General features: G+C 39.1%; 3 protein-coding genes and 1 non-coding gene across 5 annotated transcripts; 2 read left to right on the forward strand and 2 right to left on the reverse strand.

Moving 5' to 3' along the window:
• Positions 1-1445: 1445 nt before the first annotated feature.
• Positions 1446-1519, reverse strand: trnai-aau (transfer RNA isoleucine (anticodon AAU)). The gene has a single exon. It is a non-coding gene; the product is annotated as a tRNA-Ile (tRNA).
• A 699-nt stretch (positions 1520-2218) lies between these two features.
• On the reverse strand, positions 2219-5228 carry scpp1 (secretory calcium-binding phosphoprotein 1). Of its 2 annotated transcripts, none has more exons than XM_005458720.2 (9): positions 5094-5228; positions 4787-4841; positions 4391-4438; positions 3771-3824; positions 3629-3655; positions 3428-3526; positions 3220-3252; positions 3072-3131; positions 2219-2972 (listed from the first exon to the last, which is right to left on the reverse strand). In XM_005458720.2, the coding sequence occupies exons 2-9, from the start codon at positions 4838-4840 to the stop codon at positions 2550-2552; spliced, it is 798 nt and encodes a 265-aa protein (XP_005458777.1). In that variant the 5' UTR covers position 4841; positions 5094-5228; the 3' UTR covers positions 2219-2549. The 2 variants fall into 2 exon arrangements, with proteins under 2 accessions (XP_005458777.1, XP_019215932.1); XM_019360387.2 differs by having other exon boundaries at positions 5099-5216.
• Positions 5229-8540: 3312 nt separating this feature from the next.
• Positions 8541-15803, forward strand: sparcl1 (SPARC-like 1). The gene is made up of 11 exons (XM_003454225.4): positions 8541-8687; positions 9742-9797; positions 9926-9991; positions 10094-11131; positions 12075-12177; positions 12779-12900; positions 13378-13498; positions 13600-13736; positions 13824-13972; positions 14767-14915; positions 15175-15803. The coding sequence occupies exons 2-11, from the start codon at positions 9744-9746 to the stop codon at positions 15201-15203; spliced, it is 1968 nt and encodes a 655-aa protein (XP_003454273.1). The 5' UTR covers positions 8541-8687; positions 9742-9743; the 3' UTR covers positions 15204-15803.
• A 5220-nt stretch (positions 15804-21023) lies between these two features.
• Positions 21024-23865, forward strand: odam (odontogenic, ameloblast associated). The gene is made up of 11 exons (XM_005458721.4): positions 21024-21053; positions 21278-21357; positions 21471-21536; positions 21624-21659; positions 21747-21794; positions 21921-22169; positions 22301-22345; positions 22437-22559; positions 23330-23362; positions 23468-23551; positions 23711-23865. The coding sequence occupies exons 3-11, from the start codon at positions 21477-21479 to the stop codon at positions 23744-23746; spliced, it is 714 nt and encodes a 237-aa protein (XP_005458778.1). The 5' UTR covers positions 21024-21053; positions 21278-21357; positions 21471-21476; the 3' UTR covers positions 23747-23865.
• Positions 23866-27340: the final 3475 nt, after the last annotated feature.

The following is a 27340-nucleotide window of genomic DNA, read 5'->3' on the forward strand; positions in this document are numbered from 1 at the left end:
AGACTGATTTTTTTAATGAAGTTTACAGAAAACGAAGGAAGCTGTTGATGTATTGCACTGTGAATGTATTAACTCGCTTTTGGAGCCGGCACAGCTGCCGCATAAATCAACATTTGTTTAAAAAAGTTTAAAATACAACTTTAGAACTTACACAGTTTTTTTTATATAAGGAAAAATAGCTTGCTGGAAAAACTGCACTGCTTTGATGTGTTGAAATAGTAGCAGACAGTCAAATAACACGTTGGTATTTGGGAGAACTTGGTGTACTTTTTCTTTGCTGCTATTACAGTACTCCTTTAGCAAATAACAGATGAAGCTTGCTCAGCCACCTAATACTACTAATACCACCTAATACTGCTAATACCTACATCTCCCCTCTGTAACCACATAATTTCCATAGGGATTTATTAAGTATTCTGATTTTCATTCTAATTATGTGATTGAGAAATCTGTCTAAACCATTACCAGAACACAGCCTCTTTACACCTGCACACTCGCAGTATCTCAAGTCACACAAGCCATTTGCATATCCTCCTTCACTACATTCAAGAGCCTCTTCTGTGGCCTTCCTTCTTTTTCTCCTGCCTTGAAGCTCCATATTCAACATGCTTTGTACAATATATTTCCCTCCTCCGTATAGGTCCAAACCATCTTATCCCTGATTCTCTAACTTGGTCTCCCAACTGCTCGACCTGAGCTGTCCATCTGATGATCATTTCTAATCCCGTCCATCCTGGTCCAATGGAAATCTCAGCATCTTCAGCTCCACCTCTTGTCTTTTTTTCCCCAAACCACACATCATAGCAGGTCTCACTACCATCTTATAAAATTTGTAATAAAACTGTCTGCCAGAAAATCCAAAAGAGCTTTTTGCCTCACAGTTTATTTTAAATTATGCTGTAGCATGGCCGGTTAGCTCAGTAAATTATGGAAAACCAGGTGTACGATGATATTGAATCAGACAGTTATGGTGACATGGTCATTAAACAGATTCTTGGTGACCTTCTTGGTGAGGAGAACATATTTAGACCATAAATATGGATGAATTGTCTCCTGGAAATTGTCAGACTTAGTTTGCTGGTGGACAATGTGAATCATCTGGACATTTTCTTGAGTCTTCACTATGCTTTGTGACTGATTCTGTGCAGTATATCAAATTTTATGTTGTATTTGTTTTTCCTGGTGTATATTCTGATTGTATACTGTTTTGCCCTTTTCCTCAAGAAAGATTATAAAAAGTAATTTGCATTAGTACACAATACAACATGAAGATTTGCTGCCATCTAGTGGGGACTTTTCATATTGGCCGCGAGTTTTCGGGATTTGTCTAATGACGAACTACTTCTGCACACGATATTTAGTATTTATAGGGAGATATCGTTATCAACCATTACAACAGAAGTGTAAAAAGAAATATATATATATCTATAAAAAAAAAGCTACTGTGGCCCGTACGGGGATCGAACCCGCGACCTTGGCGTTATTAGCACCACGCTCTAACCAACTGAGCTAACCGGCCATGTTGGCAAACGAGAAACTACCATTTATATAGAGAGTCATACATATCACACGTCATACTTTCACATTCGACTACAAGGCAAGTATTGCTACTTGTATTGCAGTAGTAGTCTTGCAGTAGTGCTCTGTCTTTGCTAATGATCCGATACCAATAACAATGCTTTTAACCTGTAAAGGGAGCTTATGTAGGGGAGAGCAGTGCCTCGTGATTTAGGCTGTGAGATTAACTTAATCATCAGGGGAACATATTTTAATGACCTCTAAATGATCTCTAAACTATTAATAAAATAGACGTGATAGTAAACACAAAAAGGTTCACATTTTTCCTAGTGCATATTTGAGGTATATGTTTTTCATTTCCAAAAGAAATGAAAACGTAAAACAAAACGTAATTCAGTGGGTCTACACCCTGAAGAGGATCGAAAAAATGTTAATCCTACTGTTCTAGTATTGATCTGACACCAGGGTTGTTATCATACGATCGATATTTGGGTCGATTTGCCCACCTCTAATATGCAGGACTGCATTTTGCTTAGAAATTCATTATTATAGAAGTGGACACAGGTTAAAATTTTTATTCTTTATTTATTCACCTGTCCCGCTACTGTTTTTCAGTAGCTAATTGTAATTTTAAAAGCTACATATTGTAAAATACTACTTTGCAAGGCAGTTATTATATGTACTTTACTATGATTTTCTAAATATTTTAAAAAGTATAGAGTACAGTAATATGTATTGGCCTGTTATAAAATTGCATGATTGATAAATCCTTGATTAAGATGGTATGCATCAACACACCACAACCCCCCAAATCCATGATTATATTATTTATTTATTATTATAAAAACAAAGTAAACACTTAGGATAATATCACCTCGATAATTTTCACACAAAAATCAGCTGCATGTAGCATTATGTCATTTTAAACATAAAGCAATCTATATAACAAAATCTATCATCCTGAAGTGTTCAGGCTAGTCATAGTGTTAAAGTTCATAAAGGGAAATGAGAGGCTGCACAAGAGCATGTCATCATCTTCGCAGCATTAACTCCCTGTCATCCTCATCTGGCACCATCAGATTATCCACCGAGAAATGAGCATCATCTCCTACACTCTGGAAGAAACGTTCCTCACTTTCGCAGCTCTGAGTGCCGTTCACACAGTCCCTGGCTTTCACTTGTTTCAGCTCGGTGCTGTCACTGGCATTGCTGTCCTCTGTACTCATGCTGGCATCACTGCTGTCGCTGCTGTCTTTGGTCTCATTGCTCTCGTTGCTCTCGCTGCTCTCGCTGCTGGAGCTGTCATTGCTGTCATTGCTGTCACTGGTGGCAGTTGTGGTTTCTATGCTGTCACTGCTGTCTGTGGGGTTGACCAGCAGGTTTGTGTTGGACAGCTCATTGCTGTCCTCTGCACTAAGGGCTTTCGCTGTATTTGTAAACACTCGTACCCAGCTCTAAAGCGGAGAATAAAGAGAGCACTGTGTTAGCTAACGGTAACCTCTTCTTAAGCAGGTTTAACAAAATAATTTGATAATGTAAAAGATTTACCGCACCTTTCTGACATTCTCTTCACTGCCCATGCTATCATCTTTGGTCTCGGGCATGGAGTCCATCTGTGGAAGAGAGGTGAAGAAAACCTCAGTGTAATTCTGTACTACACTTAATACAGTAAGTAAAAGAAGTGATTTTACTTCATCTTACCTCATCTGACTGACTGTCACTCTCTTCTGAAGTCTGTTTGTGGAAAAGAAACCCATTTTGGGATGCAACAATATCAGTTTTATTCCAGGTTTATTCATTTGTATCATCTGATATTCAAGGTTACACCCAGAAATCTTAACAAATCGGAAATAGCAACCTTGTTGAAAGATAACAGTAAAGTATTACACAGATTGCATATAGGACCCACCGTGTCCTCTGATGTGTCCTCTGATGTGTCCTCTGAAGTGTCCTCTGATGTGTCCTCCGATGTGTTCTCTGTGGATTCTAATGATTCTGACTCTGAGCTCTGTATAAAAAACGAGACATTTTCAGTAAACAGACAAATGATTTTGGTCTGTGTATTAAAATAAAGGTCTTCCTAAAAAATTTCAGAAGCAAAATAACTCACCTGATTTGAGGTGTTTTCCTTGGGGCTCTGCAACACAGACAGGAACAAAGATGCACGTGGGTGAAAATTAGCAATCAAATGTGATGGAAAGAGTCAGGAAAAATAACCATTTACTCATTACTGAAATAAATGTACACATTACCTGAAGCTCTGAGGTGTCATTTTCAGACGATTGTGAAACAGACACACTTTCAGTCTGGAAAAACAAAACAAAGTAAGGGTGGAGAAGAATGTATTTTAATTATATGCTAAAACTGCAGCATCAACAATCATCATTCATTTAAGATTTCATTCATGTCAACCCTTGCTTGGGTAAGCTATTACTGCCTGAATGGGTGCAGACATAAAGTATAGTAAACAATAGTTTCTGAAATGGGAATCATCTTGAGGTCTGGAGAAACTTCCAGTACCCACGCCCATTGTTAGCTTTTTCTGCTGACTGTGTTCGAGGAATTCAGCTTTACTTCAGGCAGACTGTATAGTTTAGTAGTTTATGTATAGTTCCTGAAATACACTCAAATGTATAGAAGCTCAAATGTATTAAAAGAAAATCATTGCCAAAATTTAAACTTACTAATTCAAACATCTGAAAAAACTTGAATTTTTAAATTATTAAGTTAAACTTTAAATTATTGGTGGAATTATTTACTTTCTTTTCTCTCTCTCTTTCCCAGTAGCAGAAACAAGGTCCATACAAATGTGATTTGGAATTTGGAAAAAAATTATTAAAAAAATTATTTGTGATTTGAAAATGCTACTTACTGAGTTTGATGCAACCTCGCTTGATACTGAAACAACAGTGTGTAAAATCTGTCAGAATGGAAACGGAAAACATGGTTATTTAAAGGACAACACTTTTTTAAATTATTATTTCTAAAAATACACATAGTTATGACATGCCTTAGATGCATGTTACCTTATTATTTTACTAATAGCAAGTATTATTAAGCTTATTTGTACCTAGTATTATTTATTTTTATGTTTTAACTGTGTCCTTGAACCTCAGTAATTCTTTCAAATAAACAAAAATACACAGCATGCTAGACGGGAGGATATTTTGTCTATCTGAAAGTTATGTAAAAAAAATTATGGTGAAAAAATATTTCAAATTTTAGACCGCTTTAATAATTTATTGTTGTTTTCTGCTTTCATACTCACCGGGTTGGAAAAAACTGTTCCAATCAGGCAAAATGTTATGATGGGAACCTTCATTCTGTTAAAATAAGTATCAAATTATTATTCTCTTTAAGTTCAGTTCAGTTTAAGAGTAACTACTATGGTGCATTAACAAAAAACACCTCCCCCCAAAATAGGGTCACATCAATTTACTCTTGGGTTTAAGCTTCTAGATGTTAAGTTACTACAAACCAAAGCGACAATTCAAAACTTTCAAAGGTGTTATCACTAAAGTAAGAATTGTGATCAAAAGTAATAATAATAATAATAATAATGCATAATTGTTTACCTTACTTCAGTTGGTTTCAGAGGTAATGTAAAAAGATGCAGCTGGTGCTCCTCGTTCAGTCTATAAGGAGAATCCGGAGTCTGTCCTGAACCTCGAATGGAAGCTGGTAGTTGAAGTAAAAGCACGATGCGTGGATATGCTGGAGGGAACTCCAAGGACTACTGTATATAAGTATTCTCATTTAAGGTGATTGCATCACTTCCTTCCGGACGTGTCTTTTTTGTCGTCATGCGAAGGTGTATTTGTTCCGGAGAGGGAGTTCAGAAAACACACAGTGGCGTGATGATGATTGTACACACACATACACATACACACATACTGTGCGCTCTTTTATTCAGTCACCAAATTTCCTACACCCCCTCTCACGTCTTTAGTGAAATATAATTTAGGTAACTAAACTATAGGGTTTGTGGCCTGTTAAAAAAATAAACTCACCCACTCAGAGAGGAAAAGAGGGCTAGACAGTTTCATGCTTGTTTCCGGTGAAACTTTTTTTTTCCTTTTCCCCTCCTTCCCTTTCTATTTGGAATTTTGTTATTGTCAGATGATGGATTATATGGAACAGGTCATAAGTAGTATAAGTGCAAGGGGCATAAAGTTTTCAATATAAAGTTGGTTTAAATTGAGAAAATTAAACACTGCCTTTCATAATACTTGTGGCAACATCACATAAGTGGATTAACACACCCCCACACATATACACGCACACTATGACAAAGTACAATATTAATTCAGTCTATTAAAACAAAAACAAACCATATTTTGCCTTCACTGCTAAACGATGTTATTGGAAATTGTGTTTTTGGAACATTAAGCATGTACAGTATGTACAAATAAAGGCTTCTATATATTTCCATCCTGTGGCATATAATCGCTTCCTGGATATACTTATATGGCCAGGCCCAAAAAAAGCTTAGAGAATTCCTTGTTTAACCTCACTTTGGATTTCAGCTAAGCAAAAGAAACCTGTAATTAGACTGAATGTTCACCAGTCCAGCGCTATCCACCAAAACCACAGGGGAGGAGTGGAGGAGAAGATGATTGATGCTTGTTGTGATACGCAGACAGTCAACAGTGTCTGCACGTTCACCCTAACGTTACTTAAGGTTTAATGATGTAATTATCTTTGTCAGCCAGGCATTTGATGCATCTGTGGTATTAATATTCTTACTGAAACTAGGCATTTGTAAGACTGTTAATTTAGAGGTAGTACACCAGCGTGACCCTTGAGATTGCGTGCAGTGTAATAATTTTCTTCTATTTTGCTTTTTTTTACCTAAATATGTTTGAATTGGTTGCTAATTATGGGGAAACAGTGGAGTAATGCAAGATAGTGATGAATAGTGAAATATGATTTTACAAAAAACAACATCATGATATCATGATGTTGATGCTACATTGTGCATGTTTTACTCAGCTTGTATAAAATAAGATGACATCTTTCCATAAATGCCTCGTGGAACTGACTGATTGATTTACAACATTTTGTAATAGAAATCAAAGCTTGTGCTTCCCAGCTTTGATGAACAGTCTAACAAAGTAATGTATTTTTTCACTGAAGAGGCTTGTGTTTAAAGCTGGTGTGTTGATTCTTTGAATATCAATTAATTAAGGTAAAACTGCAGTTTCTGAGCGATTTTGTCATGTCCTTGCTACTTTCATCATTTACCCTCATCATACTGCAGTTTCTTAGCCTCTTTAAGAGTACAGACTTTAGTTTTTGTGACATCTAGTGGCCAAAATTATGTATTGTTTCTGTCCTAAAACAATGTGGTCATGTTGGTTTGGACTGGGTTCATTCTGCCATAAACAACCTGCTCATAGTACTTTTCAAATTTTCACAAACAACAGTAACCAGAAATTATGTTCATTATGAGGCTTATCCATCCATTATCATGGGTACATTTTTGTTATACTTACACTTCTTTGTTAAATAATCCAGTTATTTCCACAGCATACCCCAAAGAGTGCAAAATCCATTCAATAGAAAGCTTAATGAGTACTTCAATGATTGTTGAACTATTTAAATGAAAGTAAACGTTTGATTCATTATTTTGTCAGGTGTGCTATACAAAAAAAAAACCAAACAAAAAACCAACGTGTCACTGAAGAAATACTACACATCTAAACAAGCATGTTTTTTTATTGCAGGGGTGGGAGACTCCAGGCCTCGAGGGCCAGTGTCCTGCAGGTTTTAGATTTCACCCTGGGTCAACACACCTGAATCAAATGATTTGTTCATTACCAGGCCTCTGGAGAACTTCAAGACATGTAGAGCAGGTAATTTAGCCATTTAATTCAGCTGTGTTGGATCCAGGACACATCTAAAACTTGCACCGGCCCTTGAGGCCCTGAGTTCCCCACCCCTGGTTTATTGAGTCTATTCATACGAAATTTGAGGTTTTCTGTCTAACTCATATGGAAATCTGAAGTTTGAGTTTGATAATGGGTTTTCTGTTGGCTGATGTCATCAAGGATGAATACAGCTGACAAACAAAGTAACATAAGTGACAGGACACACTAGTAGAAACATAGAAGAAGTAGCAGAAAATTATTTTCTCTCAGTTTTCCCTAATATAAAACCCTTCTCTCAGGATCAGCATCATGGTAAGCCCTGTACTGGTGCTTCTCTTCAGCAGATGATAAACTCTTTGCAAAAACAGACTTTGTACAATTCTAAAATGCTGTTTTAGTCAATTTTTGGTTTGACCTTCTTTAGTCCTCAACAGGGCCTGAACTCTCTTAGACAAGCTTTCTTGTCATTTCGTCAAGCAGTCTTCGGGAATAGTACTCCAGGCTTCTTGAAGAAGAAGCCTGGAGTACTATGATGTTGGCTGCCTTTTGTTCTGCTCTCTGTCAGGATGAGCTAACACTGCTTCAATAATGTTGAGGTCTGGGATCTGAGGAGGACAATCCACATGTTCAGTGTTCTACAGTGTGTTTTTGTATACAGATATGCTTTTACTGCAGCAGTGTTTTTGGGATCATTTGCTGAAAAATGAACCAGATGGTACTGGATAGTAGGTCGAAATCTGACAGCACTTTTCTGTGCTTGTAATTGGATTAATTAGATTAATCCCCAACACCACTGGCTGAAATGCTGCCCAAACCATAACAGAGCTTCCGTAGTGTTTAACAGATGGCTGTAGACTCTGTTGTCCCTCTCTCCTGAACTCCTCTATACATGCATGCAAATTAAAGAGCTTATCTTCAGTAACAAAAATTAAACCTGTCAAAATCTGTTACGAACCCTGGAGCGTTCTTTTTAAAATTTATTGTCATTTTTTGGGAAACAGACACACTGCATATTTTTTGAAGTTGATCGCCCAACAGAAGCTCAGTGTGGGAGTGGGATCCCTTTGTCTGCCTCTCTCTTTATCTCTGTTGCCCAAAGGCCCTCCCAAAGTTAGCAGTGGCATCCTAAACCCTGAAAAAAAAACTGTATGTGTGTCTCTGTGTGTGTGTTGCATGCTTGGTTTGTGTGGACAGAGTGTGCACTGTCTTGAATACAAAAGGACATCTTCACAGGCTCAGCATAGGCACGCTCTGCTGTTTGTGCGGGATACTCATTTTTCTTGCGACTGCCAGCCTCAGGTAAAATTCTAATTCCCGAGACACACAGAGTTTCATTTCTCATTTATTTAACCTTTATTTATGCAGGTAGTTCTACTGAAGCTCAATGTCTCCTTTACAAGACAGACCTGTTTCAGACACACATATTACAATTACAGCAATAAAATAAACAATACAATAGCTAAAATTAATAGTGCTTTGCAACTCCATTTATATATAGCAAAACAGTGATGTGTGTTTGACATTCATCTTGTTCAGTTACTGCATTTAAACTGTGTGTGGCAACTGCTGGCTTGATTACTTAGGGCCACAATTTTATGCTGGTGAGCTTTTGAAAGCGATGCTTTGTTATTTTTGTAGAAAGTGGTAGCACTAGTTAATATACACTCCATATTTGGAAGTACTAATTTGTTGCATTTTAATTTAGAGAAATATCATATCTAAATGTTTTTATAATGTCTATAAATTTTTATTAAAGATGTAGCAATCATGTAATAGAGTAGTTATAGTAGTGTCTGATAACTTTTAAATTATTCAAAGTATAAAGACTAATTTATCACTTTGGTGTGTACACCCTCTCTCGCCTGCATTACATTCAGGTCTGAGAGCTGTGCTGAGAACTATTTTACCAGACAGACCCAGTAATGTCTGTGTCGTTGGGCTCCAGAGACACAAAAAGTTTGTGGACTTAGTCAAATTTTTCCAGTCTGGTAGCTTCTGGTGTTTACTTTAGCTCTGAATGTGACTTTTGAGAGCGAGGCACATATCAGAGGCCTGTAACCTTGGCGATAGTGGAGGCTGGGCCCACAGCTCTGCTCGTCATGAATGTGCTGGCAGCATACAGATGCATTCAGTTGTTTCCACTTTGAAAGATGTGCCAAGTTCACATCTTTGTTGTGGAAATGGAGAAGCCAGAGTAGAATGTATTGATAGATCATGAACAGCTTTTTAGCCTTTAGTGTAATAATTTTCTCAAATATTCAATTCTGTGGTGGTTTCAAAATCTAAAAACTTACATGTTATCCATTTTTAGACAGTTTATCCAAGGTTTAAATGATTAACTTTGATCTTACAGGTATGAGGGCCTGCTTAGTATTCCTTTGCTTACTGGCAGCAACATTTGCTCTGTCTGTGAGTAGCAAAGTTATTCTTCTTCTTAAATTGATGAGCAAAAATGATCAAATACAGAACTTGTCAAAAACATAATATGATAATGTGTGCACCACACAATAAAGAGAGATCTTTCTCATTATCTTCAGGTGAAAAGTAAACCTCATGGAAAGCATCATGGTTTGCATAAGAGTTTGCACACAGCCAAAGAAAAGGTACAGTAGCATCTTCTTCATCTAGAGTTTTAAATTCTAATACTAAATATATTGTGTAATTTTATACATTCAGTAAATATGTTTCCTTTTCTCCTGATTAAGGATGCTATCACAGAGGAAGCCAATAAGCCAAAGATCTTACCCACTTTAGTCACATTTGAGGCCAGCAGCCAGGAGCAGGAAGACGAAGAACTGAGTTCCGAAGACAACGCTAACAAGGACGATGGAGAGAGGGCTGAAAAGCGAGAGAAAAGCAGTGCAGTTCTGTTGAGTGAAGAAGAACTGGTAGACCTCCTGACGAAAGAGGCTGAAGAGGAAGATGAAGCTGAAGTAAGAGAGCTGGAGGAGGAAGAAGTAGAGCCTGACAAACGCAAGGTTGAGTCTAGTGAGGTTGTTGAGGTCACTGAGGATCAGGAGAAGTTGGATGAGAATTCAGAGACAAAGAAACATTTGCTGGATGGGGAAGAAGTGAAGGAAGACAGTGTGGAAGATGTGATAGAGGAGAAGGTCCAGAAGATGACCCATTCAGAAAGGAAGGAAGAGCCTACTGAAGCACTGCTAGAGGAAGATGGCAGCACAGAATCAGTGATTCCAGTCGATCTGGACTATGCTGCTGATAGTAGCCTCCTACAACCTCTACAGACTGCATCGGCTAATGACAAAACCCACTCAGATGACACCAAGCCTACTTCAAAAACGGACATCAGACAGAAAGAAACCAGTGGGAAAGAAATGGCCAAAATTACTGATGACTATGAACAAGGCATGCAAAACACAGAGGCAGCACACAGCGAGGAGGTGTCTGATCAGACAGAGGACGAAGATTTCTCAGACCAAGACGTAAGCGCCAAGAAAGAACCTGAAGCAAATGTGGACCATCCAGAGCCAAAGGGCGATGCAGAGCTTGAATTGAGGGCCACTCTATCTGGAAAGGAGGAAGAGAAGAGTAAGAATGTGGGTGGAAGTCACACTAAGGGGAAAACGAGGAAGCAAAAGAAAAACCAAAGGTCAAGGAAGCACTCTCCGGACAGGGAGGAAACACAACCCGGACAAGAAGAGGGCCGACAGGATCCTGAGTCTGAGAGCAGCAGCACTGACAATACAGACCAAAAGACAAAGAGGAGAAGGGCAGGAAAATGGGTAATGCTTATATTACCTATATTTTCTTTCTTTACAGTAGATTATCATTATTATTATTTTGGCCTTTTAGGCATCATTGGATAAAGACAGTATAGAAAGACAGGAAAGCAGGGAGAGAGAAAGAGAGGAAGACAAGTTTAGACTCAAACCCGGGCCTACTGCTCTCCAGCTATATGACATATGGTCACCTGCTCACCCACTGAGCTAAACCAGCACCCTGCTTATCATTATTTTAAACTTACAAAGGTTAAGATAACTTATAATCTCTTGCCTTTAGTCAAGAATACACAAAGAGTTACTGGGCAATCTCAGTGACCCTCAGTTATAAAAAATGATTCTGCTGATTATATTGGTTTTGCAGGCCACAATTTTCCTGTTTTTTCTTAGTCTCACCACTCCGCGGTACCTCTTTTCCACCAACTCAGTGCTATTGCTTCTGTGGAACCAGTTCCGTCTTGGTGCCATTTTAAAAACAGCCCACAGCTAAACAATTTTAAGAACTGATAGTTAAAATTAATTATTGAGTGTAAGTTGGGGTAATTTCCTTGGTAAGGAGGTAACAAAGGACAGTGGTTAAAGGAGATGTATCTCCCTGTAACCAGGCTTTTTTTTTTATTTGTGAAACTGACCCAGCTAATTAGCCTGCTAGAGATCAGTGCAGTGCAAGTGCAAAAGAAGATTTCACTTGCAAGTTTAAAACTTTTAAAGGTCTCTGCAAGTTTACTGCTGACCTTTGACAACATTAGCAACATTTAGCAGCACTAATCAGCCCAAAGTTTACAAAAACATCTGATATTGCAGTTTTCATTGGGACAACTTGACCTTTATTTTTCCTCTTTACCTTGACGTTATTAATAATATTATTATTAGAAGTAGGAGGAGGAGGAGAAGGATTTTATACATGCATGATGTTGCCTTTACGTGTGTTTTTGTACTTTCCCAGGGTCCTTTAGTTGGTGTAAATCCGGTGCAGATAAGAGCTGCAGCCGATCTGTACCCAAGGTCCAGGCCCTCTCTTGGCATACATCTCCCAGAAACCCCTACTGGTTGGTTTTTTTTTTCTGTTGATCGTTTCTGTTGAAGGCTTCCTCCTCAGCCTTCTGTGACATGATTACTGGTAGGAATTAACAACATCTCTAATTTAACAAAAGACAGAAATAAATGTAAATAATACAGGCTGGTGAAAGGCTTCACTTCCAGGAAGTTTAAGTTTTTCTTTAATTTAACGGAGTCACTCACATAACATGTTATTCTTACAGTATAGAACTGCTGGGTGTCTGATCAGCAGCAGCATTCACCATATACTGACTAATACACCATCAGAATAGTCTCACATGGGGAATTTGCTGACTGAATCATTTTGCTCAAACTTCCGCATGAATAGTGCCTCTCTGCTTCACAGTCACTACCAAAACACAGCTCTGCAGGCTTAAGAGTGAATAAGAGAGATCAAGTTGAATTTAATCGCTATACCAACTCTATACTAAAGGAATGTAGAGGATGATGTGGGCTTATTGTAGCGTACTGGGTTCTATTGCAAGTAAAACTTTAAAACAAGCTACGAAAATAAATTATTTATATCACTGTTTCTAGAAATCAGCTGAATTATTGGTCAGAGATCCGATTAGTGTCTGGTTTTTCTTCCAGATCCATGTGAAAACTTCCGTTGCAAACGTGGAAAAACATGCAAACTTGATGCAGACAATAAGCCAGGGTGTGTGTGTCAAGAACCATCAGAGTGTCCTCCCAGTGTGAATGAATTTGACTATGTAAGTATGTTGATGCCTACAAAAGAAATGTCACATTTACTGATTGTTATTCATTTATATTCATACGTTTTATGTGATGCTCTGTGGTTGTGACACACTTGTCTGCAGCAGCCTTGTGAAGCTTTCAGATTGTTTAGTGAGGAGAAAAAGTAAAAAGTACAGATGTTATTGTGGGAGATGGTATTTTGACTTAATTGAAAGACAAAGCAGACACTTTTCTTTTGTTATTAGCTCTAACTACCCTGCCTGTTATGGTGAGCCAGCAGGTTTTCTTTTCATATTATTTGACCCTTGTTGTGAGAAGGTCAAGGGTCTGATAGCAGGCTGAAGGTGAGCTCTAAACCACAATTTTGGAATTTTATCTTTGTATTGTGTCTTCATGTCCTCACAAGTCCTGCCTGCATAAACTCTTCGAGGACAGTGGCTAAAAGTTGATCTTCTCTCTTCATTTATTTAAACACTTTTGTTTTTGTTTAGGTTTGTGGGACAGACAACAAAACATATGACACATCATGTGAACTCTTTGCTACTAAATGCAACTTGGAGGGCACTAAGAAAGGACACAGACTTCACCTAGACTACACTGGGCCATGCAAATGTGAGACTGTATTTAAACACTGTACAAACTGTATCATTTAGTATGGTGAAGAAAGAACTAATTAAAACATCTGGTGCTTTTTTCTGTCCTCTCTGTCTCAGTGATACCTCCGTGTGTGGACACCGAGCTGGTGCAATTTCCTTTACGAATGAGAGATTGGCTCAAAAACGTGCTGCTCCAGCTCTACGAACATGACTCCATAACTCCTGGCTTCCTCACTCCTAAACAGCGTTTCAGAGTAAGGCTTACTACACAAACAGGTCTTTACAAATACTGTATTTAAGTGACTGAAACCAGTTAAAGTGTGGTCTCATGTATTCTTCAGGTGAAGAAAATCTTCGAGAGTGAGAGGCGCCTTCATGCAGGCGATCACTCTGTTGAGCTTCTCGCACAGGACTTTGAGAAAAACTACAACATGTACATCTACCCAGTACACTGGCAGTTTGCTCAGCTGGACCAGCACCCGTCTGATAGGTACATTTTTATACACTGTTTTTGCTTATAGTATCCTCTAAAAAACAAAAGCTAGCTAGATAGGGGAGTTATTGGTTATAGAACAATATATGAGATATATGATATGTGATATATGATAAGATATATGTCATAGATGACCGACAGGCTGTAAAAAACACAGCCTTAATCACACAGTTACAAGAAGATGCTTCTTTTGGCTGCTCCTTTTTTCACATGGGGTCCCCACAGCAGATAGCTCCACTCGATTTGGGAGCTTTTTCCACCAGATACCCTTCCTGTTTCAACACCAAAGGGCATTTGCTCCTCTTCCTGGTCTCTAACCAGAGACCTTGCACATGTCAGGTGAAAGTGTAAATCAATACGCTATGGATACACTGTTGACGAAAGTATATTATAAATAATAATTGAATAGGCGACAATAACTGTAACAAGTAAACAAAGGAAAATCAAAATTAGCACCTTTCTAGATAAGAATCGCAGTGCTTCACAAGAACAATCAACAAATAAAAACACAACTATTAAAACACATTAATAATATCTACTAGTTAAATGCAAGCTTATAAAAATATGTCTTGAGCTGCTCTTTAAAAGTTTCACGCACAGATCTCAAATGCAGTGTTGTCCTTTAGTTTTCAGTCCAGAACAAACACCCACAAACGGGTTATGGTCTAAAGGCTTCAATGACCTGTAACAACAATAACAATAACTAGTATGTCAGGAAAACACTTACTCAGTCATCATGCACACTCTGTTTGCTCACAAGGATCAAAAACTGTTTTTTTTTTTCTCCATAGGTTTTTGTCCCACTCAGAGCTGGCCCCTCTCAGGGTCCCTCTGGTGCCAATGGAGCACTGCACCTCTCGCTTCTTCCAGGAGTGCGATGCTGACAAAGACAAACTGGTATCGTTTAAGGAGTGGATCACCTGTTTTGGTATCAGGAATGGTGAGAGGTTCATCGTTTCTTATATTTGTGTGAAACCTTCCCATAAATGATGTAGTACGTTTATGGTCAAGGCCATTATAATCGCATAGATAGTAGAGGTTTCAAAAATGTGATGCTCCAATCTGAATATATCTTCCAAGATTTAAGATGAAGACCCAGCATGTTGCTATAAAATATGTTCAGAATTTGATGTTTTCTGGTACTGTTAGTTGATAATTTAGATGCAAACTCTAACTTTTTGTAACTTGTCTCTCTGCAGAGGACATGGATGCCAACCTGCTTTTCTGAGCTTCGGTTTGTTCCTCATCTACTACATAAGCTTGCAAAAGCTGCTCCAGCGTTGTAGCTTGAATATCTGGCTGCTGAAGTTTTGTCTAATCAAAATGATACAGTACACGCTCTGACAAGTACAGATGAAACAAACCCATGTTACCTCCCGCTATAAACAAAGCTTTGTGTAAGGCTAAGCATGGACATTTAAATCACTGATCTGTAATTTAGACTGAGCTGCTAGAACCGTCTATTAGAAGAAAGAAGTAGTTATTTTTTTGCTGGCTGTATTCAAAATCTTTATTACAATGCATTCCAAACTGTTAGAAGAAACACTGTACAGTACACAGTGCCAGGTAGTACCACACTTATCACTTTTTAAAATCACAACGGTGTAGTAGACAATCGCAGATTCCTGTTTGATACTAGCAAATGTAAAATAGCACCTGTATTGGCTAACTTAGTAGCAAATGTATACATGTTTGTCTTCTGATGTTATGTTTCCTTACAGTGCTAACTAAAGGCTAAGACAGCAAAGAAATTCACAATTTCAGAATATTTCAGTAAACTCTGTTGCTTATTGATGTTTGTGTTGAAATAAAGTCTCCTACAAAAAGACCCTGGTAAATATCATTTCATGTTCTGATATCTTTTCTTCATTCCTTTTTTTGTGTGTGTGTTTGTGTTACTTCATGAGATGAATAGCTCTGCAACAATGGTTTTAAGAATGCAAGTCACTGGTAGTTGATTTTGGTTTGCCGCTTGATCCTAAATAATGGCCTGCTGTAAGGCGACAAAGCAAAAATAGCCTGCTGCTTGGTCATGATGATTACGGCACCTCGTTTTTATGAGATAAAGCATTCTGATTGGACCTTTTCTGGTGATCGCCGAGTCTGACGCCTTCTATATAAGTAAAGAAAGAAGCGGCGCTTCACCTGCTGATCGTCTGCTGCTTGCACCAAGCTAAGCTAAAACATGTACTGCATGCTGTGGGTTATCTTTCAGAGCCTGGCTCTCGTGGTGGAGAGTGGTGTGTCTTCAGGGAGTGCTGAGGCACTTGCCAATAGGGGAGTGAACAACAATGGAGGACCAGGAGCTGCTAACGGTGCGAACGCTGGGGCTCAAAATGGGGTTCCACTGACTGGTCAGCCCTTTGTGGCACAAGTAGTCCAAGTTGGCAATACTTTGTTTATCCAGCCACTTGGGAATCCTGTAGGTCAGGCTCCACCACAGCAACTAATTCCAGTTGCAGTTCTCCCACAAGGTGGAGCTTTTCTCATGGGCAAGGCAGGAGGAGCCGCCATGAATCTGCAAGGGCCAGGGACTCAGCAAGCTGGAGGTGGGCTGTTTGCGGTGCTGCCACAGAGAAACATCGGCGGAGGGCCTCAGAGTGTCGTGTTGACCCCTGGCCAAGTGCAGCTGATGTCAGCAGTCGGGCAAAATAACCCACAACCCTTGGGCGGTGTTGTTGGTGCTGCAAATCCGAGCAGCAAGCTGAGGTTTCGACGGTCAGTCGCAGCTCGCCTCAGGAGGACACAGCCTCCGGTGATGAAGACTACGGCAGCTGAAGATGAGGAAGAATGCTCTGGGGTAGATACTGAGGAGAAGCAAGTGGAATGAGACGAAGCATTTCTCACAGATTCATCGCTAAATACTGATTGTGGTTCTCCTTAATACCTGTTGTAGATCACTGTAACTAATGACCAATAAATGATTAAACTCCCATTGCACAAAAAAAATCTGTCAAATCTGTCTTGAACAAAACACTGAATAAAGGGCCATGGGTGTGCCTCCATCTGATGGCTGTTATTTTTGTATAAGAGGTTGATAAAAATATACACAGCCTTCTGTTTACAATACACGGCTTCAAGCTACTTCCAGATGGTCTCACTTGAACATTTGAAAACCATAAATCCGTCACATCAACATGAAATTCCTGGTACAGCTTGTTTCCTTTTGGAAAAAACAAGTACCAGTGACATAAAAAAGTAAAATAAAATATATCAGATGAACAATTGCATTTGCACTAAAAAGCTAAAAACCGAAAAAAAGTAGTTTCTTAATTGTAACTGCATGACAGTGTGTAATTAGTTCCAGACCAAACTTCCACAGGGGGTGTTTACCTGGTCTGCTGTCAGCTGCAGAGTCAGCAAAAGGAAAAACATTCTCAGACTGCCTTGGTATATGACAAAGTAACCATCCAACCACACAGTAATGTATGAAATGGCTCTGAACATGTGCTCATGAAACAAGCTATAGGCTTTCTGTTTTCATTTTCTTTTTAAATTCCAGAATTTTATTACTGATTAACTGATTTCCTGAGGGTCACTGTGAGTGTGTTGGTGACTGTTACAAAGTCGTCACAAATTACAGTAAGGCACCCAGCCATGTCTGAGGCACTTATTTTAACTTTTAATTATAAAACAGCAGCAGGCAACATGCCATTTATACCTCTAGACATGAATCAAATCACCAGATGCCATTTATACTCGGGTGTTTTCATCAAGTCACAAACATCTTCTCATAAACAGTCTGCAGCTTGACACAGTAAAGGTGAAATGTTCGATTAAATTTAACACTATAACGTATTCTATTAGATACGTGTGTTTCTGATACCTCTATATTATCAGCGTGATTTAAAAAAACAAACCTGAACCCCCTATATTGTATTTCTTTTTTTTTTGAATAAACAAACTGCGACCAACAAATTGCACAAAAATGCTGGACGCAGCAAAAAATGATACAAATTAAAACTCATTGATATTAAATTGATATTTGATTTCTTTCAAAATAAAAAAAGGTTCACTAAACACTCTAGTTTAAGAAACAATTAGAATTTTCTGGCAATTATGTCATTCTTCAGGCTTTACGTGGTTAAGCATGCACACTGCACGCACACACAAACACACACACGCACATATTTTTTACAGTGTGATCTACAAAAGCTCTTGATGACTGTGATGTCAGTTGTTTGCCTCTTGTAACCACAACCCACAACATTAACGACGTCCATGCTGGTTTTAAGTCAGAAGCTTCCAGAAGCCTCTAGAAACCCTTCCCGCGACAATGAATCACTGCGTTATTTTTTTGTGGTCACTCAGCTCTGTCAAGAACAATGTCAGCGTGTGAACTGGCTGAAGTTTCTCTGAAAACAGGGACTTTGCTGCATTACATTTCTTTAAATCTTGTATTGTGGAGAAACCATAGATGCCATATTACAACTTCCCATGACACGCAACGCAGGTGACAAATATAGCATGTGAATAAGGCAGTGTTCTTCTCTCTAATTGGCTCATAATAATCTCTTTGACTGATAAAAGGCGTCTTTGAAACAGAGAGTTACTGTTAGCTTTCAGGTCAAACAACAGTTGAAGCCAGAGCGAAAACGTACAAGGTTTGTGTGTTTTTACACGATTCAAGGTGCAAAATGAAGCTTCTTCTCTTCGCAGCATTTGCAGCAACCCTCAGCTATGTGAGTAGTCAATCTATCCATCCATCTATCCATCTATCTATGTATATATCATACTAATGTGTATATCTTGTCTAAATTTATTTCAGGTCAACGCAGGCAAGGTAAGATACAGTCAGACTATGGATGCATACATACTTTGCACAATAATCGAAATTAGGCCACAGGCAATAAGTCTTTTTCCTGCTCCATGCAGACTGCAAGGCTGCTGGCAGCTATGAATGCAGGGATGTTGAATGGGGGACTCTTAAATGGAGGACTCTTAAATGGAGCAAACCCCGGGATGCTGGTTGGTGGTCTGAATCCACCCATTGTAGCTGGCGGTGGAGCAGGCGTTATTGGGCAGCCCCAGTTTGCTCAGGTCAGTCCACTGGATTTGAGTTTGAGCCATAAGTAACTTTTCACAGATATTTTGCAATAAATCTAAATACCACTGATTTTTCCCTCTCACAGTTTGTTCCTCGAGTTCCTGCTTTTGTCGTTCCAGCTCAGGTCGGCAATGTGTACCCTTTCCCTGCTGTCCCTGCAGTCAATGCGGTTAGTGAGGCACTTACTGTTGTGGTGTTAACAACACAAATTGTTGCAGGTTTAAGAGCATCATCTGTCTTGCTTCTTTAGTACCAGGTTCCTTTCATGGGAGTACCCCAAATGGCACCAATGAATGCTCCTCAGCAACCTGCAATGGTAATCAACCTTTCCCTCCAGTGTATCAGTGGTTATTGTTTGCAGAAATGTTACATTTGCTGTTTTTGTTTAGGGGAACCCTGCCGGTGCTGCTCCACAGCAGCTTCCAGTTCAGCCTGATCCACTTGGAAGATTCAGGGTAGGAAACAATGAATCTTTAGTCTCATAGGCTGTGCAATATGAATGAAAACTACACTGGCTAAATGTTGCTCTATGACTCCACAGCGCCAGATTATGAAAGCCGAAAACACAGTGAAGAGTACTTTGGATACTCAGGTGAGACTGCGTAAAATAAAAAATAAAAGCAATTTTAAAAAAATTACTAACAGTTTGTAAACATCATGTTCTGCTAGAAAAATGATTTTTTTTGTCTCTTATTAATTCCTCAGATTCCTTCTTCTGCTCCTTCTGCATCACCAACAGCAGTGCCCTGCAACAAGGATAATTAAGCTGACACCATTACTGTAACATTAGCTTTGAATTGAATCTACAAGAAATATTGAATATTATAACATTAAAAGTTAACTCCTATGATTATTCATAAATTGATGAATTTTGTTACAGTGTGTTTGCTTTCTAATAAAAGTAATCATACTCTAAATAAAATCTGTCTTGTACGAGTTTTACAGCATACACCATCAGTCATACAGTGGATCTGTGCTGCCATCTAAAGGACATATATGATAATAGTTTCATAAAACTACAACTCATGCTAGATAGTTAAGAGGACATCCATAAAATGTCATCAAAAATAAAATAAAAAAGATCAAAATAACAAAAATGACTACCAACCCACTTGCCACTAATTCCATTGATAAAGATAATACAGATACTGATGTCAAGGAGAATTAGTGAACACACATATTACAGCAAACATGATGCAGTTCTGAAGTTCTTTCAAACAGCTCCTCCTACAGCCTTTCAGCATATACAGACATACAGAGGCAATTATGTCTCTGCACTATCAGCAAATTCCCAGAACTTACAACACAACATGTGCTGGTGCAGCATAAAAAAGCATCTGAGTTAGTTACTGACATGGTGTACATAAAACTAATGAGGAGTGAGTTCAAGCAAGCTGCCTCACTTTCAGGATTGTGCGAGTTGGTTAACAGTCAATCTGGTGTGGCCAAATGAATAAAACTGAGCCATTTAAGCCATGTAAGTGGACTGGGTTGCATTTATATCACGCTTTAATATAATACTTTACAAAATAAGTGATATTCACACCCACTTTTATTCTGTGCACACACAGAAATGGGTCCATGAGGGGAAATTTGGGGTTCTGAATCTTTAACATGTGGGGCTGCACCAGGCACATTTGAAAACTACTTCAACTGTAATAAAATGTTAGTGAGTACAACGACATAAAAGAATGGTTGTATCAAAAAAATAGGCTGCACTAATGGTTGGTGTAGGCAAAACATGTTGAACATAACGCCAAGTACACTCAACCATTAGTACAAATGATTCACCAATTAGATGCCAAGATCAGACTGAGTGTGATGTGACAAATGTCTGAATATGTGCTCAAACTTTCTGCTTTTCTTTTTTTTCTCATGACATGCAAAAATTCCTTTTGAATTATAATAATTACACACTGCACTGTTACACTTTACAGAAGCTTTTCTTATTTTAAGAGATCACAGAAACAAAGTGCAGAATGTACACAGTACACCTGGATGCTACAGTGATGACCTCAACATGCAGCTCTGGTGATTTTGTAATTTCTGTATTAGCATGAAGTTTTAAACTGAGATTATTTTGGCCTCTTTTTAACAACTTGAAACAGAACATGTCATGGTATTTAGAGACATGACTTACACCTAATTACACACTTACCTGCTCTGTGTTGCAAGTGTCTGAGTCTGTTGCCATGAGAAATGTCTGTCACACTAACCGCATATTGTTTGGATGGGTTGGTGGTGGACTATATCAGCTCAGAGGGGAGGAATTTAAACATGATGCGGAGAAGGTCGGGAGGCAGACACAGAAAGAGGACACAGAACCAGAGAAACGGTAACATGAGCTTTTGGTGCATGTCGTTTTGTGAACATTGTCTTTGTGAAATGTATGTGGTTGTATGATCCTCAGCAAACTGCTTTCACTGAGCTTGTCTGTACACACTGCAGGACATCATGAAACTGCACACTGCTCTACTGCTGATTTGTCTGTTTAGGACAAGCTTTGCTCTGCCAGTAAGTTATAGCTTTATAGTTTATCTACATAAAGTGCCGTGTTAAACATCACATTTAATGTTCTGACAATGGTTTCTTTGACAACAGGTCCAGATTGGAATTATTGCGAGCAATAGCAATGAGGTAATGAGCTTCTAAAACCGTTCTATGTGTTTGGCAGTCAAAGAAACAACATTAGTCATTCCAATTCTGCTCTTCTTGTATATTCAGATCCTGAGACTGAATGCATTAGCTCTTGCAGCTATGGGACAAGCACAGGTACATGCCATGCTTTTGAGATGCCAATAACCGTGCAGCTATTTGTTGCCTTCTTTAGTAAAATGTTAAAATATCTGCATTTAAAAATCTCATTGACATTGACATGAGCAGACGCTCTTTCTGCAGGGCTCTTCAATATTGCCCCAGTTTGTGCTGCAGCAGCAGCAGCCTGAGGTGCTGCTCACCCCACAGGTGGTGAACTTAAACCCTCAAGTGGCAGGTCCTTTCGGTCCCCAGGGACCCCAACTGCTTGTCCCCAACCAGGGCAACCAACTTACACGTTTGCTTTTCCCCAATGGTCAACAAGAACAGCTTGGACCCCCACAGGACCCCAACAATCCTAATGTTCCTCAGCAGGCACAAAACCCTATGCAGGTAGAATATGGCAGGCTAAAAACACATTCCTGTTTTTATCATTGACTTGTGATGTGATTGGATGTGCTGAAACTCATTTTCTGTCTACAAATTAGGAATTAACCATTAACTTTTTTCAGATGTTTCCACAGTTTCAGTATCCATTTTACAGATTTCCTCAGTTTCATAGGCCTCAGGTATGAAATCAAACATCCTGCCCTCCTTGCAAAAGTTAATACATTTATTTACATGCTCAGTGGAGATTTAAATTGTTTCTGTCATCCACAGGGTTTCCCTTACTTTGTACCAGGTTATGGCTATCCCCAGCAGAGGAATAATCCAGGGCTGCAGCCCAACAACGGCCAGCAGAACCTGGAAAGAACGACACAGAGACCACAGCTCCCTCTGCAGGTCAGACATGATAAATACAAGCTGGAGTATCCCTGATATATTACTAAAAAAATATAAAACTGAAATCAAGGCACCCCTCTTATCATACTGACTGTTTTCTCTGTAAAGGACATGCACATATTAGGGGTGTACAACTATTGCAGTGTGTACTTGGACTTACATTGTTCTAATGTTTCTACACTTGCTATAAGCATCTTAGGAAAAACTGGACCAACATTTTTGCCTGATATAAGACCAAACACATCCTCTCACTCTATTGACTTGTATTCAGCAAAAACAGCCACTAAACAAACCAAAATGATGGAAAATGCTGTACCAAGCATCTGTGCTACTTTGAAGTTTAAGACCTTCTACAGACAACGATGACTCAAAGGCAAGACTTGATGATAATAACATAGCTGCAGATGAATCATGACTGTGTGGGTACATTAGCTGTAATGCAATGACTGCTGTCTGGCATACTGACCACACTGTCCGTCTGTCTTAGCAGATAACTGCTGAATTCATGTCAGCACAGTGGCACATCAGCACTTCAGTGCTGAGTGACAACTCACACATGTAGTTATTTATCAGTGCGGCTTATGTAAGTTTATTTTGTTCAGGGCAGAGCTCATTTCCTGCTACTTTTATGCAAATGATGCATATAATTCACTGACAGTTTATCGGGTATTTAAAAAAATAATGCTGCTACTTAATTACTGTTTATGGCATGTTCTGCTATGACTTCTGAAGTTTGTAATCTAATGTTTATGCTTATTATCTAATTTCAGCAGGCCTCCAAGCCAAAGCCACAGACAGAAGATGTGAGTGTTCTCTGTTATTTATTTCTCCTAAATTAAACATTAGAATTTCAAAAAAAGACAACATTTTGTTTAATTGCTTCACGTTTGTACTTTGCTCTGTGACAGACATGGCCACTGGGGCCAAAGAAAGAGTCTGCTACAGTTCCTCCTGATCCTCGTGGTGATGCAACTGGTCCTGGGGTTGATGAGGTATGATTTTTATACAAGTACAGACCCTTTAAAGGCTTCCACATACACAAGTTTTAATGCACATTGCATATTCATAGAGTCCTTCATTGATGTCATTTGGGAAATCTGATTTTCAGTAATAATGATTTTCAGTAATATACCTTTTTCTAATTTCTCTAGGGCCAGGTTAACTTCCCATTCCTGTTTGAACCTTAGATGTCAAAGCTACAAGATCATTAGGCAAAAAATGAGCAACCCTGTATTCGGCCACAGCCTGACTGAAACTTGCAGACATTCTACTGTTTTTTTCCATTGCTTTCATACCATGTTAAATAAAGACATTTGTCAAATAAATTTGTGTCAGAAAGTTCATTGCTGTACACAGAAATAAAAGCTTGAATTGCAGGACTAATTTTCTGAATATATATATAAAAAAAACAACCCATTATCACTTTTGAGATTATATAAAGGTTAACAATCAAACTTTTTTGTGAGGAAAATGCAAAACAAGCAACATAGTTAATATTAGTCAGTAAATTCTGACCAGGTTCTGGTCTAAGGTCTAAGATAGCAAAATTGTTTGATAAACTGCACATGGCAACAGAAAGCCTTGGTGAATGGCTGCATGAGAACAACAGAACTGTTCATTTCTAATTCAGTGAAATACCATCAATCCATTTCACCATGGCTTATCTAAATAGGATCATTATGGGGTGTAAAGAAAGGTGTGACTGCAAGACAGTGAAGTGCCGCGGTTTACCGCTCATTACATCTGAGACGCATCATCTAGCCTTTTAGGTACAAAATGAATAAAGAGTACTATCACAGAGGGCTTTTGTGCTTTTGCTAATAGTAAATAGTCTGTATTCTCGATCAAATATATAAAAATCTAAGTCTGATTAATATGTTTTTGATAAAATGTTTCTAACACCTGACCTCTTACTGTGGTTGTGTGTGTGTGTGTGTGTGTGTGTGTTTCTGGGCTGGGCTGTTTGAACCAGTAGGGAATGCAAACATGGTACACAGCCCGGATCTTGTCTGAGGCTATTAGTCAAAATGACTAAGGAAAATAACTGATTTTAAAATGTAGAATTAAAAAAAAAAACGAAAAAAAAAAAACAAAACAACCTATTGTCATGGCTGAGTAGTCAATGTGTTGTGGTGTGGACCCAATAGCAGAACGCACGGGAGGCAAAACTGAAGTGTAACAAAAAAAGAGCAGTTTATTTGGGCTGGTAGAGAAAAGAAACAAACGCAAACGTGAACAGAGACAAAGAATAAACGATAAGCTAAACTGGGAACAGTTAGAACTAGACACGAAAACTATGACACGAACAGAAACAGAAACCTGAACAGGAGCATGCAAAAATAGAGACGTGAGGAAACCATAACAGGAGCATGAAAAACCTGAGACCTGAAGTGACATGAAAACCTATAGCCATGAGACGAGATAAACAAATGACCCCCAACACTGAACAAAAGGAGACAGAGGACCTAAATACACAGAAGGGTAATGAGGGAAGTGGAACACCTGGAGAACACAGCTGACACAAATGAACATGATGCCACAGGGGAAGCAAAACTAAATACACTGAACATGGAAATACAAAACTGTCAAAATAAAACAGAAAACATAATGAGACAAAGACTGCGACAACACAAGCTTGACAATGGGACATGGAAAAAACGCAGATATGAAACACATGACAGACTGGGGAGACGGAAAGGAACACAAGGAGAGGAACATGGGAAAAGATAAGCGAGACGAGACACGGCCATAACTAAAAGTCATACATTGAGGACAAGACAGACTTACACAGGAAACTGGAAATGACACCTAAACAAGAAAGCATGGGTGATAACATTAACTAGATTATAACCTAACTAAGACATACAGTTGTAGCTGTCACTGCTGGGGCAACAGTCGTGTGGTGAAGTGAAGGAGAACCCAAGTTGCAGACAGCGGCGGTGATGCGAGTGAGTTTATTTACAGTGAACAATAAATAACAAAGGCGAGGGCAGAACTAAACAAACCTAAACTGGGGAAAACTAATAATAAACAAAACCCGAAACCATAACTCACAAAGTCACATGCAGTTGAAAACATAAGGAGGTTACGCAGGGGATGAAGAGCTGGGAAAGGAGAGAAGAATGTGGAGCAGAGAGACGCGGTGATGACCAAATAACACAGACGAACCAACAATGAACACAGGTAGCCAGACACTATGGGCGTTTATCAATATGCGTACTTGTGCGTACTTGCGTTCTCGTGTACTCGTGATACGTCATCAGTCGGAGACCAAGTACTGTTCCAATTCGAAGTACGCATCACGCCGAGAACGCGAAAAAGTCCCGGACGTGTTCTCGATCCGCCCGTTTTATCGAGCATGCATCGGTGTAGACTTGGGACAGCTAAATATCCCAGAATGCATTTCGTCCAAAACTCAACAGCGGACTCCCGGCACATCGTTTCCAACCCCCCCCCCAACCGCTCGCGGACTTCTCACTACTCAGGTTAAAGAAACCCCAGCAGTTGTCTATAGTATTGAGTGTCCACTAGAATAGAAATAAAAGCGTTCTAACATCTCACCTGCTTGTTTTTATTAAGGTATGTACACGTATGTACATGTACACTACTTTTATTAATAGAGGTTTCACTACTGAGGTTAAAAATGATATATAAGTCACTTAGATCACTTCTAAATGTTAATGTTTGGTTTATTTCAGTGTTTTATTTGTTCCTGAGTAAATCGGTTTGGCTGTGATTAAAGTTAAGCTTCATAACATGTTACTCACAGTTAAATTAGGAGGGGACGGCAGTAAAAACTCCGGACCTGTGACATCATCACGCACGCAGGTGTTCCGACTGTACAAATCACGAGTCAGTGCTCGCGTACTTGAGAATTGAGAAACGGCCGACGAGTCCGTGCTCGCGTTCTCGGCAGGTACGTACTCCCGTGCGTTCTCGGCGGGTACGTACTCACCGAGAACGCGAGTACGTACTCGCGTACTTGGGCATTGATAAACGGCCTATATATACACACACAGAGGAACACAAAATGGCAAACCGGAGGGAGGCACAGCTGATCCTAATTACACAGACGAGACAGGGAGCGCACAAAACTGAACACAGTGAAGTCACACATGGATCTACAAAGTAAAACAGGAAGTATACATTGACGAAACAAAGAACACGAAACTGACCGGGAGCATAAACTATAACCAAAGAACTTGTCAGGATCCTGGGTCTCCTGACGCAGTGTTTTTAGTTCTTTGTGATTTTTGTATTTTGTACTCGTGTGATTTATTCTATGGTTTCTAGTTTTGATCCCTTGCCCTTCATGTTTCTCTGTGCCCCCTCTGTTCTGTGTAAGTCTGTGTTTCTTGGTCTGTGTCTTTGCATGTTTTGAGTTTCTTGTGTTTTCTGTCACTCTGTATTGTGAATTATGTTCTCATGGTTGGTCTTTTGTTACTCCCTCCAGTCTAGTTTCTTGTGTTCCATGCTTAGTATTTAACTCTTTGTATTTTGGTTCTTAAAGTCCTCTGCTTTATGGTTTATGTCTCTGTTTCTTAGTTGCTGTCTCCACCGTGTCAAGTTCGCGTCTCTGTGTTATACTTCCTGTTTTACTTTGAAGGTCTGTGTCTTATGTGAATGTGTTCTGCTTTGCTTCCTTGTCTCGTCAGTTCTGATTTCTCCCAGCTATGGCCTCCTTCTGTGTCTCATTCCCCTCGTTACTTCCCAGTGTATTTAAACCCTGTGTTTCTCTGAGTCACTGTTGCTACAACATCAATAAATAAATAAATAAATAA

The sequence above is a fragment of the Oreochromis niloticus genome, linkage group LG6 (assembly GCF_001858045.2).
Source record: "Oreochromis niloticus isolate F11D_XX linkage group LG6, O_niloticus_UMD_NMBU, whole genome shotgun sequence".
NCBI classification, from domain to species: Eukaryota; Metazoa; Chordata; class Actinopteri; order Cichliformes; family Cichlidae; genus Oreochromis; species Oreochromis niloticus.